Genomic DNA, 15,675 nt, shown 5'->3' on the forward strand with positions numbered 1-15,675 from the left:
CAAAATTCTAAGTTTCTAGTAACTTAATTTTCAAATAAATGAATCATAACAGCACTTGATCAAAAGGGGCTTAATACAGCCTTCATTAGAGGGACACACAGGCACAGATTTAAAAAATAATGGCCACTAGAGATTTTCTTCCTCATCTGAATTCATTAGAAAATACTGAACAGCCAGGTGCGGTGGCACACACCTTTTCCTCCTTCTCCTTTAAACAGAGGACAACGTGACAATATTAGAAGTCCCAGTAGAGTTGGCATAGCAAGTGCTTTTCAAAGAAGATTTTTATTTGACACAAGAAAGAACCACAGTTAGAGGTAGGTAGATTCTTTTGCCCAGGAAAGTAAGATGGAGGGGGTTAAAAAGAAGCCTTGGGAAACATGTTTAATAGGGAGATTCACTCTAAAGCAAGTTACAATGTGACATTTCTAATGCTATGATAACATTTACTGAGCACCTAACTCTATCAAGGAAATATAGTAAGTTTTACATGTAAATTTAGAAAAGAAAAAAATACTAAATAAATAAGATGTTCTAGACCCTTAAAATAGAGGGAGTTGTGAGAATGTAGTTCTAAATACATATATCTTCTTTATTAGTAATTATATATTTGTCACATAAAAATAGTACTCTTGATATATTCAGTTTTGTGATTAAAATAAATTAACTATGTCTTTTTAAATTGTATTCATTAAAATAGTTAAAAACTAAAAAAATAAATAAATAAATTTAGAAAAGGACAAGAGCCATGTTTTTAAATCATTTTTATATTAACAGTGTCTAACAGTATTTTTCATGTGCTTAATACATTCATGAACTGCATAAATGAAACAACAACAAAAATTCCCATGATCTCCATGCTAATAACAAAGGAAGCAAGACAAGCATATATAAAAATCTTTAGATAAGAAAATTCCTATTCAAGCCAAGTAAAAAGTTCTAAAATGGCTTTTAGGTTACACTGTCATCAATTTAAATATTAAAGCATACATGCAATTTTATATCATATAATAACTATTCAACAAAAATCTTTAATTACATAACACACAGTTCAAATAACATAGCTTTAGAAAAATAGGTAAAAAGAAATGTTCCTAAATGACATACAATTACAAAGAAGCATTTCTATAGGACAAAGTCTGATTCTTGTATTTTTGTTGTTGTTGTTATTGTTGTACTGGAGATTGAACCCAGGAGCGGTTAATCACTGAGTCACATCCCCAGCCCTTTTTTTATATTTTACTTAGAAAGAGGGTCTTGCTGAGTTACTTAGGGCTTTGCTAAATTGCTGAGGCTGGCTTTAAACTTGAAATCCTCCTGCCTCAAGCTTGGGAGCTGCTGGGATTACAGCCTTTGTCAAATGTATGTAAGGAGTATAGGGGGAAAAAAGGAGGTGGCATGTACCTCCCCCAGATTTTTAAGTCAGATTGAAAAGTGTATTTAAAAAAAAAAAAGTATCACATTACATCATAATGTATTGGGATCATTAAGAAAGAATAGAATAAGCTACCAAGAAATCTTCAAGGGAATTTTTGCATTTTGAGTTTCCCCAAAAAGAAAATTTGTTTATGTCCAGTAAAATTTTTTTTAAAAGTTTATCACTGGGCTGGGGTTGTGGCTCAGCAGTAGAGCGCTCGCCTTGCACGTGAAAGACCCTGGGTTCTATCCTCAGCACCACATAAAAATAAATGAATAAAATAAAGGTATTGTGTCCAACTACAACTAAAAAATAATTTTAAAAAAGTTTATCACTGCTTTTTGATAGGGCTTAATGCATATAAACTTTACATTCCTCCTGTGTTCCCTATAGATCACTGTCCTAAAATTTGCCAATGGTCTCTTTAGAATACAGTAGAAGTTCTTCTAAGCAACCTCCCCTGAGCTGACTCACAAAAATTTTTTACTCCTCCCATATATACCACTCTGCAGGTGGCTTGCCTAATGCTCAGTTTGCAACTTCCTCATGTGCCACTGGAGTGCTACACAGCATGGATTAACTATGTTCATTTTCTAATCTGTTTATGCTAGTTTTCTTATTACAGGAACTATGCCATACAATTAAGTAGTATACTAACTTGACATCTGGGCATTCTAGAATTGGTATTATAAAACTAAGTGGAAAGTTTTAAAGAAAACCTTAAAAAAGTTTTTTTTTTCCTAAAAAGCATCATTAATATGAACAAGAAAATCAGAAAATATTAGAGGAGAAATCCACAAAAATCCAAAAGGATTCTGCACTCCTAAATGATTCAAAAGGTCTAAGCTCTACTTCGATCTCAAAAAAATCTATATAGAAATTATAGTTGAAGTTTTTATGTACAAAAGACAACACAAAAGTTGTACTCCAATTGTGTATAATGAATCAAAATGCATTCTGCTGCCATACATACCAAATTAAGATAGATAAATACAATTTTTTAAAAACCACAGGCTTTACAAATATTTTAAAAACACATCAACAACAATAACAACAACAAAAACAAAAAGACAACACAGAACTCTGATCTATAGACCAAAACTACAGGAAAAGGCTTTTAACCAAGTTTACAATTAACTTCTAGTCCCAGACACATCTGATAAGTTTCTACAGTTCTCAAAAAAAAGATTGTATTTTTATATTTTCTTTGGACAAGAGGTATGGGACTTTTGTGAGTTAGCATGGTAAAACAGCAAGAAGCTAAACAGAAAAGTCACTGTAGTGTAGCTTTCAGTTGATCTATCATTATTACGAAACAAGTGTTGCAAAGATTCTAGTGGTTTGCAAACCTAAATATTCTCTTCAAAGGGGATTTTTGAGTCTCTGAGTTTCCATGGATCCAGCAGGAATCCACATGAATCATTTAAGCTCTCTGTGCCTTCATTCATCATATTTGTAAATCAAGAGGACTGAACTAGGTGAGTCTTCGTGGTCACTCATACTCCAAATTCTATTCTAAGCTTATTTCTTATATTCTAACCACTTGAGTTATGTATAAGAATTTCCTGTAAATTCTTTGAATTAAATTACTTGTGTAATCATATTTTTATATTTGGCTTACTATCTTAAAGGGGGCAAACACATTTAAATATTTCAAAAGCAAAGTAACAAAGCCTGATTAAAATGGAAAAAGTATCAAAGATCAAAGAATAAGTTTGAGTCATGTCTGAAAATTTCAGAATACTCTCCTGCTCCAATTCTGGAAGTTTTGTTTCTTCTTAATATTTCCTAGAAAGTTCAGGTTATTTGCTAAGTAACTTTTACAGGCCAGAGAGATCGTTTCCTCTATATCATGAAAAAATACTTAAATATTAATGTAAAATATTAATGAGTTACTTAGGAATTCCATTTTCAGGTGTCTGTCCTAGAAATGCCCTTGACCTTTGCCTAAAAAGGGATCTACAGAAAGGCTCATTGCAATACTTTTGTCAAACACTGAAAAACATCAGTAGGGAAACAATGAATAAAATGCAGTAGATTCAGAATGTGGAACACTGAATAGCAATTTTTATTAAAATAAAAACTTTATATTTAATAAAGATGGATGGCCTATGACACAAATTATTGAGTGAAAAAACATATTTTAGAAATATTTGCATAGCAAGAATTAATTTCAAAAATCAATAAATGGGATGGATTCAAACTAAAAAGCTTCTCTCAGCAAAAGAAATAATCAGTGAGGTGAATAGTGAGCCTACTAATTGGGAACAAAGTCTTATCACACGCCCATCAGCTAGAGCACTAATGTCTAGAACATATAAAGAACTCAAAATCTTAACACCAAAAAAACAACCCAATCAATAAATGGGCCAAGGAACTGAACAGACACTTCTCAGAAGATGATATACATACATAAAAATACCACATAAAAATCAACAAATATATGAAAAAAATGTTCAACATCTCTAGCAATTAGAGAAATGCAAATCAAAACTACTCTAAGATTTCATCTGACTCCAGTCAGAATGGCAGCTATTAAGAATACAAACAACAATAAGTTTTGGTGAGGATGTAGGGAAAAAGGTGGGACTGCAAATTGGTGCAGCCAACATGGAAAGCAGTATGAAGAATCCTTGGAAAATTGGGAATGGAATCACCATTTGACCCAGCTATCCCATTCCTCAGTCTATACCAAAAGGACTTAAAAACAGCATATTACAGGGACATAGCCACATCAATGTCTATAGTAGCACAATTCACAATACTAAACTGTGGAACCAACCTAGATGCCCTTTAGTAGATAAATGGATAAAGAAAATGTGGTATATATACACAACAGAATATTATTCAGCATTAAAAGAGAATAAAATCATGACATTTGAAGGTAAATGGATGAAGCTGTAGAATATAATGCTAAATGAAATTAACCAATCCCCCAAAAAATCAAATGCCAAATGATTTCTCTGATTTAAGGATGCTGATCCATAATATACTGTTGGTGGGTGGGATGGGAAGATTAAATGAACTCTAGATAGGGCAAAGGGGAAAAGGGGAGGGAGGAGGCACAGGGGTAGGGAAGATGGTGTAATGTGATGGTCATCATTACCCTAAATACATGTAAGAAGATACGAAGGATGTAAATCTATTTTGTGTACAACCAGAGATATGAAAATTTGTGTTCTATGTGTGTAATATGAATTGTAATGCATTTTGTTGTCATATATAACAAATCAAAAATTTTTTAAAAATGGTTAAAAAATAAAAAGAAAGGGCTGGGGTTGTGGCTCAGTGGTAGAGCGCTCGCCTAGCATGGGTCAGGCCCTGGGTTCAATCCTCAGTACCACATAAAAGTAAATAAATGAAACAAAGGTATTGTGTCCAACTACAACTAAAAAATAAATATTTTCTTAATATTTATTTTTTAGTTCTCGGCGGACACAACATCTTTATTTTATTTTTATGTGGTGCTGAGGATCGAACCCAGCGCCCCACACATGCCAGGCGAGCGCACTACCACTTGAGCCACAAACCCAGCCCCTAAAAAATAAATATTAAAAAATAAATAAGTAAAAAAGAAATATCTGCATACTTATGCCACCATTTTGTACATTAAAGACTCCATAAAAATGCCAAAATGTCATAATGCATATATATGTGTGTGTAAATACACATACGGGTACATGTATGTATGTCATCTTCATACTGAGAAATTTGAGTAAGTATACTAAAGTACCATCATCACTGACTCTAGTTTTCAAGTATATTTTACTTTAAGGTTGGTGTTCCTAAATAGAAAAAGGAGAAAAAGAAAAAAAAAAAACTAAGCTGCTAACAATTTCAAACGCTATCTATGGGCAATACTATGGGCAGTACCATGGACAGTAACATAGGCAGCACCATGGTCAGCACCATGGTCGGTCCCAAAGAGACCACAATCCTGAAGGGATTTCATCCAGGACCAAAGGGGGACACGACGGAGAATGTTTTCTTATTTTATGACTAACAGCAATTTAATATCAAAGACTAGTTTAAAATGTTTTTATAAGCAAAAATGTCATAGCAAATGCTTAGGATAAATATTACAATGACAGGTAGAGTAGAATGGCCAAAAAATGTGTGAACATCAGTCTACAATACTTAAGACAGACATACTAGATGATTCTTCCAGGAGATTCTCTCACATTAAAATCACTGACTCAGGGCTAGGGATGTGGCTCAAGTGGTGGTGTGCTGGCCTGGCATGCGCAGGGTGCTGGGTTCGATCCTCAGCACCACATAAAAATAAAAATGTTGTGTCCACCAGAAAAAAAAATATTAAAAAATTCTCTCTCAAAAAAAAAAAAAATCACTGACTCAACTAAAAAGTCTCACTTTATAGCCAAAACTCACATTCCAGAATCCTTCAACAGTCCTCCTTCAACCACATCTCCTATCCTGTCTTTACTTAGGTTGAACCAGTTTTCTCCCTTTATGGCTACATCATCTATATCAGACCTCAAATCCTGCCTAACCTCAAGCCTCCTCCATCTATCTTAGTCCGCACTCATAACTTGGTTTTACAATTTTACCCCTAAGTCTGTTCGTGTCACCTCTTTAAAGATCTGATGGATGGATGGAAGGAAGGAAGGAAGGAAGGATTTCTTATAGAAAGAGAACACCTATATAACATAATTTAAGCACAAAACACATTTCTCAACTCATCAAAATTTATAACCTTGAATTCTCACAGACCATAAAATATCTGTGTTAAAAGTTAAATTTAAGCACACTTTTACCCTTATATTTAGGCAAATAAATTTAAGGAAATTAGAAACCTAAGCTACATGCAACCCCATCTTCTCATCAGATTTTTAAATAAGTGTTCATTTTTACCAGCACCAATGTCCACACATTAGGGAACCCTGATTTCATGCCCTGACCTACTTTTTTTTTGCTGCTAAACTTCTCTGCTTTATCAGCTTCTCACTATGCTTCAGGTGAGGAAGTGATAGTTAAGGGAATCACTTATGTCAGTGTTTCCCAAAATGTAGCTGATAAGAACCACTCAAGGGTGACTGTTAAAAACACAGATATATGAATCAGATTCCCCAAGGAGCCTGTGAATCTGCTTTTAAAAAACAAACTCCCCAGATAATTCTTTCAGGCAGTGTGGAAAGCACTAATTATGCGACCTTCTCCATCAACAACCTATATCGAAGGTAATCTTTATTTTTACCTTCAATCAAAAATTTTCATACTGGGCTGCGTTGTGGTAGAGTGCTTGCTTGCCAGGCATGTGTGAGGCACTGGGTTCAATTCTCAGTACCGCATATAAATAAATGATAAAATAAAGGCCCATTAATAACTAAAAAAAAATTTTAAAAATTCATACTTCTTCCTACTTCCACAAAGAAAATGAAGAGCCAACTAAAGATTACCTCAATGTTTAAGCTCCCTCTAACTCAGAAAAAAATAATAAATGTCATGTTCCTAAATGAGAAGTAAGATATTCTCTTCTCACTTTACCAACTTTTCTTAGGCATTTGTCTTCTTTTAACCAGTTCAAAGCTACAATACTTTTGAATATCTTCAAAAGCAACAGGTCTAGAGGATAATGGTGTTCCATGAATTTGGATATCTCCTAAAACTCCATAGGTGTAACAAGGAGGATAAACAATACCACATATAACCTATAACTTTGGCACTACCACAAGACAAAGAATACTATGAAATTTAACTTACTTAAAAATAGAAAAATAAGCTCCAAAAAATACACAGAACTTCCATTGTGGGGGAGGAGAAGCTTGGTTATAAACAAAATATAGACAAAACCACCTCCAAAAAGAGAAATTCCAGCACCAAACGCTACAATGCTAATCACTGATGTGGGACCTGGCTGTCTACAGCTCCAAGTGCTAGGAAATGTATAGAGGACTAGAGTTAGAATTATCAAAGAATCATTGTTAAGAATCAGACAAACAGAGAACCAATCGTGCTCTTAAAGATATAGCAATGAGGGGTCTGGGGTTGTAGCTCAGTAGTAGCACACTTGCCTTGCATGCGTGAGGCACTGGGTTTGAGCCTCAGCACCATATAAAAATAAATAAATAAAATAAAGATATTGTGTCCATCTACAACTAAAAAACTTTTTTAAAAAAGATATGGAAATGATGAAAAGAAGTCCATTAGAAAAAAAATTAAGAATCATACAGAAACAAAAGAGAAATAAGCTATGTCAACCAAACTCTCTCTCTCTCTCCATCTACTTCATCAGTATTATTCATGAAAGAAATTGTACTTTCCTATACTGACAGAAAGTAATACTCTTCAACTAGTGATCTTGTCTACAAATTCATGAAAAGTACAAAAAGACCAGTTTCATCCAAGGTTATTTTTTTTAAAAATAACTTAAAACAAAATATTGCAGCACTTCAGCTGATGAAATGTCTTCCCACAAAAGATCAACATGAAATAAAGAAATCTATTATGTGATAATTTAAACTAAATTACCTATTTGCAAACAAGCACTTAGACATAACAAAACTATCATGAGAAGATGAAATACTAAAAACAGAAACAATAAAACAAATGCAATGAGAATTTATTGAATTCAGAAAAACACTGAAGAAAACAAAAAAAAATTTCAGGAGTAAAGAATAAATTATTAGATATCCAAGGGAGAATAAATTTCAATGAATTTAATAAGAGGAAAGCAAGAAAGAAAACAACCAACATTTTAAAAAATATTTTTTTAGAAAATATTTTTTTGTGGTAGATGAACACAATAGCTTTATTTTATTTTATTTTTATGTGGTGCTGAGGATTGAACCCAGTGCCTCCTGTGCTAGGCAAGTACTCTACCAACTGAGCCACAGGCCCAGCCCTTAGAAAAGATTTTTTAAAACTTAAGTATCACTGAGAAAGCAGTTAAAAATGGAAGATAGGCAAAGAAGGTCCAACATACATACATAATTAGGACCCCTGTAAAGCAAAACAACTAGACCAGAACTAATATCTTAAACCATAAAATAAGAAAAAGTATGAAAATAAGAATTTAAATGGACACATTGAAAGGACTCATCATATACATCTACATGAGAAAATGAACCCAGAATCACCAATTCCAAGATATAGTCTAATAAAGACATTAAACTTCAAAGACTGAAAAATCCTCAGGGCTTCCAAGCAGAAAATCAAATTCCTCCTAAAGGTAAGACAATTATACTAACATCAGACTTCCCAAAAGCACATAAAAGACAACACAACTGTGATGCAGCATTTTTGATAAATTCAAGGAAAGAAAACAGGTCAAGAATTTTATATTTGTTCAGCTTGTCCTTCAAATTTCACAGAAAACTAGTTGACTACATAAGAACCCAAGGAACAGTGTATTTGCATGTATGTCTTAGAGGAATGTACTAGAGGGCAGCTTTCATTCAACCAAGAGAAAATGGCAAAAGAACTGATTGTGGTTGTTTGAGAGACTTAACTGTAGAGTTAAGACAAGTATGGGGTCATGTAGAGAAGAATGACATGCGGATATCATATGTTCTGACAGAATGGGAAAAAAAGGGAGAGGTACAATATGATTACTGACTGTTGTGCTGATAACAGATGAGAGTTAAAGGTTTTCATTTAGAATTGACAAAGCACAGCACATTTTTAAGAAGATTAAGTAAGGGGTGGGAGTTGTGGCTCAGTGGTAGAGCACTTGCCTGGCACACCTGAAGCACTGGGTTCAATCTTCAGCACCACATAAAGATAAATAAATAAAATAAAGGTATTGTGTCCACTTACAACTAAAAATATATACATAAAAGATAAGTAAGGAAAAAAGGGGAGACAGGGCTTTCTGAGAGGTATAAATACAAAGTAATCACTGGCAAAAATATAAACATTCTTAAATCATTTTTTAAGAATAGCAGGCATTGGGCTGGGGTTGTGGCTCAGTGGTAGCGTGCCTGTCTGGCATGTGTGACGCACTGGGTTCGATTCTCAGCACCACATACAAATAAATAAAGGTCCATCAACAACTAAAAAATATTTAAAAAAAAGAATAGCAGGCACACCACATACAGAAACATAATTAAAACAAAATGATAGAATTGAGATCAAACATATCAGTCAAATCAATAACTATGAGTGACTTAACTACTTCATTAAAAGAAAAAGATTTTCAAATTAGCTCATAAAACCCAATTCTATGTGTAATATAACAGATGTATCTAAAAGTGATTCAAATGGCTAAAAATAAAGAAATGGGCAAAGTACGTTGAACAAATAAAAATTAAAAAAACAGAGACTGTAATTCTGATATCAGAGTACAATTTGAAACACTTTAAATAAAGGACACTTTATAATGCTAAAAGCCACAATGCACAACAAAGATATAATTACCTGTGCATCAAATAACAGCTATGAAGTAAAAACTACAGGACATACAAGGAAAAGTGGTCAGAAAGACATTACTAATAGGCAATTTTAATGTACCGCTGTGTGAAACAGGTCAAACGGACAATATTCAGTAAGAGAGAAGACCTAAAACAATGTAATCAGTAAAGATCTTATGGGCACATAGCATAACAGAGAACAGACCTTGTTTTCAGTATACATGAATCATTTACAAAAGCTTCTCACACATTAGGTTCCAAAATTTCAGTTAGCTTCATAAAACAAACAACTTTTATCACAGTGCAATATATACTGGCATTAAAAAACGAAACTAAAAAAAAAAAAAAATGAAACTAAAATGGGCTGGGGTTGTGGATCAGAGGTAGAGTGCTTGCCTAGCATGAGTGAAGCACTGGGTTTGATCCTCAGCACCACATAAAAATAAAATAAAGGTATTGTGTCCACCTACAACTAAAAATAAATAAATAATTTTTTTAAAAAAATGAAACTAAAAGAAAGAAAGAAAGAAAGCGTCTTCCAACTAGAAAATTTTAAAAGTTCCTAAACAACACCTGGATGAAAGGAGGCACAAAGAGAAAACAAAAAATTTCTGAAAAATAAAGATAATGAAAATACTGTTATCAGAATCTATTACATTTAATGCAATGATCAGAGAAAAGATCAGAGTCTTAAATCAGAATCTTAAGACTTTTAAATAAAAGCCAAAATAAAATTTCCTTTATTTTGAGGCAAAGAACCTCAATGTACAGCAAAAATAGACAAAAAGGAGAAATTCTGAAATATAAATATTAATGAAGTAGAAAAAAAGACCAAATCAATAAATCAAATTCTAATTCTTTGAAAAAAACATCATTAGCTAATTTAATTTAAAAAAAGGAACAAAAGAAATGGCAAATAACACAAAGCAAAAAAATTTTTTTTATCATAAAACATCAGTTTCTGTACTTCCATGCAAATAAATCTGAAAACCTGGATGAAACAGATAACCTCTTAGGAAAGCAGAGTATGTCCAAACTCACCCCAAAAGCAATATAAAATTAAAACACACCAATTTCCATATAAGACAGACTAATATCAAGGAACCAGCACAGGCACAAGACACACATAGTGTGCCTTGGTGATTTCACTAGATAATTGTACCAAATCTTTAGAGACCAGAGAGTCTCAAAGTTATATGAATTGTTTTATGATCTAGAAAATCAAGGAAGACTTACAAATCCTTTTTATGAAGTATGATATCATTAATACCAAAACTTGATTAAAATAGTACATAAAAATAAAATCATTTAAATATTGTTGCAAAGATCCTAAGTAAAATATTAGCAGACAGACTCCAACACCACATTAATGATATGATATGCCAAGAGCAAGTAGGGTTCAAACTAGTAATGCAAGGATAATTCAGTAATAGGAAACTTATTAATAAAATCTACCATGCTAATAGAACTAAGAAGAAAAATTATGATTATTTCCATATAACAAAAAAGACTTTGATAAAATTTAAACCCATTCCCAGCCCAATCCCATTTTGGTCTTGTAAAATCCTTGACCCCAAATTTTTACTCCAAAATCTCATTTCTATTAATTCACCTTGAAGATACACTTCTAACAATACTAAAATAAATATGCTTAAAAGTTATAAAGTAAATTATACTCTATAATTACAAAGTAGCCTAAATGAGCCAAAATAAGAGACCAGTTGAATAAACAAGGGTACAGGTATATAATGGTGTGCTATATAACTGTAAGAATGAGGACGATCTCTTTGAGTTATATGAATAGATGCCTAGAAAAGAGTATCTTTGGTATATTACCATTGAATAAGAAAGAAGGGAAATATAAAGTAACATAGAGATGGTAACTTGTTAAAAAATAGCCCCCCAAAGGATCAAAAAGAAAATAATAGTTTACCCAAAATAGGTTGGTAGGAAAAAGATAAAGGGAAAGAGGAGGAAGTGACACTTCTGAGTACTGTTGTCCCTTGGTATCTATGAGGCACTGGTTCCAGGGCTCCCCACCTCAGCAGATACCAAAATCCAGGAAGGCCTCTATTCATATAACTCAAAGAGATCTTCCCTTATGTGAAATAGCATAGAATTTGTATATGACCTACCCATACCCTCCTATACACTTTAAATCATCTTTAGATTATTTATAGTACCTAATACAATACAAATGTGTAATTGTTGCACCATATTTTTCAGAGAATGATAAGAGCAGAGTCTGTACAATTTCAGAAAACAATTTTTGTTTTCTGAAATATTTCAATCTGCAATTGGTTGAATCCACAGATTCAGAAGGCTGACTATATAGGTGCCTCTGAACAGTTTAGATGTTTGCATGTTAATGTTTTATATTAAATCAGAAAAGATAAGGATGGGGGACCTAAAACTGAATGCAAAATAGCCAAACAACTAAACCCAGCTATATATTAAATGAACATGACAACCACTCCAAAGCAAGGGTGAAAGGATAACTAATCCAAGTAACTTTTAAACACAGTACCCTAGCTGTATATCCAGGGTAAAAAAAGGGAACTACAAACCAATCTAGAAGTTTTTAGTAGATTTATTTTTATAGTCATGGCAATTCCAAAACTATTTAATGTATTGTAAGATAGAGGCAAAAATATTAATTTGTTGAGATTCAGGATTCTCCAGGGCAAAAAGGAAAATACAGATGTAGAATGGGGAAAGCAAAGAAGAACTCTATGGGGCTGGACTAAAACTGGAGGTATCAGTATAAATTCATGACAATATTTGTGTATGTACCTGTATCCTTTATCTAACATGTAGATGATATTCCAATTCTGCTAATTGTTCCAGCTATCTCCTCTACAGCATCTTTTCCCTTCAGTTTAGATCTGAGTCAGCATTACATAATTGCAGTTAACTGTAATTTCTGGAATAGGAACTCTTTGTTTATTACTGAAAAAGCCTAGAAATAATAATTCCCTAGTCGTGGCCTAACAGCTAGAACTTGGTTTCTAAATGCCATCTCCTATTAAAAGAAACTAGACTTCTTTGGGGAAATGGCTAACTTAAAGCCTGGGGCAGGAAAGGTACGTGATGAGCTAGGAACATCTTGTGACAGAAAGAAAGTGTTCAAAACAACAACAACAACAAAAAGAACATGAGGGCAGCAAGCCAATAAGCCAAAGGAGCCAGGGCCCAGGTTGTGTACAGCGCTTGCTTAGCATGCGTGAGGCACTGGGTTCGATCCCTGGCACCACATAAAATAAATAAATAAATAAATAAAAATAAAGGTAGTGTCCAACTTAAAAAAAAAGACAAAGGAGCCAGCTTGTAGGATCTTGTACTGACCAAGTATGGAAAAATTTGAACACCAAATTGAATATGTACAGTGATAAATTACAAACTCATGAATAAAACAGGAATCTATGAATTCTTACTGATAATAGATAGGTAGATAAATAAGTACATAAATGGGAAAAAAGGGCTTTTTTTCATAGTACACAGACTGATAAATGTGGAAGACACCTGCAGCTGCAAAAGAATTTTGTATTCATATTAAAAATGGGGTTGCAGGGCTGGGGCTGTGGCTCAGTGGTAAAGCACTCGCCTAGCATGTGTGGGGCACTGGGTTCGATCCTCAGCACCACATAAATATAAAATAAAGATATTGTATCCACCTATAACTAAAAAATAAATATAAAAAACATATAAAAACAAATCATTAAAAAATGGGGTTGCAAAAATTCATCAATGAATGCTAAGACAGAAAGTTTGATCTGGAACCAGATAAGAATATGGTCTTAAACAGTTTCTCCAGAAATAGCTTATTAGTTGCAAGGGCAAAAATAACTATACAGTGGAGAAATCAAACATCTTGACCATACAACAAATTTAATAAAAAAAAAAAATGTAGGATACCTTAGGATGGGATAACCTGCAAAAGACATAACAATCACTTCTGTGGTATTCTGAATGGGGATGAATAACCTCTATTAATCATCAGAAAAATCATACTAACTTAAGTTGGAGAATAGTCTATAAATGTATTTTCCAAAAATGTTACCAACATGAAAGCGGAGGGGAAAAAAAAACCTAAAGAACTATCCCCCAACGAAGAGCATGAGAAGAAGATTAACATTAAACAGAGATGAGAGGTGGGAGGGAAAGGGAGAGAAAAGGGAAATTGCATGGAAATGGAAGGAGACCCTCAGGGTTATACAAAAGAACATACAAGAGGAAATGAGGGGAAAGGGAAAAATAATACAAGGGGGAGAAATGAAGGTCAGTAGAGGGGGTAGAGAGAGAAGAGGGGAGGGGAGGGGAGGGGAGGGGAGGGGAGGGGAGGGGGGATAGTAGAGGATAGGAAAGGTAGCAGAACACGACAGTCACTAGTATGGCAATATGTAAATCAATGGATGTGTAATTGATGTGATTCTGCAATCTGTATATGGGCTAAAAATGGGAGTTCATAACCCACTTGAAGCAAAGTGTGAAAGATGATATATCAAGAACTATGTAATGTTTTGAACAACCAACAATAAAAAAAAAAAGAAGAATATAAAAAAAAAAAAAAGAACTATCCCCCAATAATAATTAAGTGCAATGTATAATCCTGAATCAGATCTAAACTGAAGGGAAAGGATGCCATACTGGAGACAGCCAGAACAATTAGCAGAATTGGACAATCTGCAAGATTAAATAAAATGTCTCAATTGAATTTAATTGTATAAATATTTAATTAACTAAATTTGATTACCATAAGAACATAACATTTTTATTCATAGGAAATACACACCAAAGTATTAAAGATAAAAAGGAAAGAGTTCTGCAACTAAAACTCAAATGGTTTAGAAAAGGAATGTGTGTGTGCCTGTGTGTGCTCATACATGTAAAAAAGGAGGAAGAAGGAAAGTCAATAATAAAAAAATGACAACTGGTGAATCTTTTTTTTTTTTTAAGAAGAAGGAATATTTTTTTTAACTTTATTTTATTTATTTATATGTGGTGCTGAGGATCGAACTCAGGGCCTTGCATGTGCAAGGCCAACGCTTACCGCTGAGCCATAACCCCAGCCCCAACTGGTGAATCTTAATAGAGGTAGTATGATAGGAATTTTCTGCATCATGTTTGCAACCTTTCTATTAATGTGATTTTTTTAACTTGTAAAAGCAAGCAGAAAAAAACTGTCTTAATTATACTTGCATTTCCTTTCCTTCCCCTACTGTATCCATGAAGTTGACACAAAATCATTTGACTACATATTCATACTCCTGAAAGACAAGGCCAGTTTTTGTTTATTAGCTCTTTGGCTTATTTTCCATAAGGAGCTTAATCTTTTTTTTCCCCCTGAAGTCACCAATTGCTTTCTTTGCCCTTCTCTTAATGAACTATGATGATCATATCATTGTCAATTTTCAATGATACACTTCACTGAGAAAAGAAGATAAGGACATAGGTCCCATAACTATTTCCTTCCAGTTCTCAGAGTTTTAACCCATACTCTGAATAGAATGAATGTTTAAGGCCCAATAACAATAGAAAAGTATATAGATCTTGATAACCGATAAAACCATATAGAACATCCATCTCAGTGGCTAAAAAATCATATACTTACCTTCTATTTCTTGTCCAATAGAAAGTCCAGCCCATTTTCGCTAAAAAATAAATGAGAAAAAGCACTTGAAATAAAATCAATCAAAATTAAAGAAATAATGAAAAGAAGAACACATTCTAAGACAAAAATATTGTATGCTGTCATGTATTGAATTCTGCATCCTCTCCAATATAGTGAAGTCTTAGTCCCTGGTACCTGTAAACATGACTGTATTTAGAAATAGGGTCATTGCAGATGTAATCATGTTAAGATGAGATCCTACTGAATTATAGTGGGCC

General features: G+C 33.4%; 1 protein-coding gene across 2 annotated transcripts in view; it reads right to left on the reverse strand.

Moving 5' to 3' along the window:
• The window catches only part of Nsf (N-ethylmaleimide sensitive factor, vesicle fusing ATPase), a 149,879-nt gene that overhangs the window by 107,707 nt on the left and 26,497 nt on the right, over nt 1-15,675 (reverse strand). For both annotated transcript variants that reach the window (XM_071602924.1, XM_027921771.2), the window contains exon 4: nt 15,398-15,437. In XM_071602924.1, the coding sequence (XP_071459025.1) occupies nt 15,398-15,437 (40 nt within the window). The remainder of the gene's footprint in view (nt 1-15,397; nt 15,438-15,675) is intronic.

This window comes from Marmota flaviventris, chromosome 17 (assembly GCF_047511675.1).
Source record: "Marmota flaviventris isolate mMarFla1 chromosome 17, mMarFla1.hap1, whole genome shotgun sequence".
Taxonomy (NCBI): domain Eukaryota; kingdom Metazoa; phylum Chordata; class Mammalia; order Rodentia; family Sciuridae; genus Marmota; species Marmota flaviventris.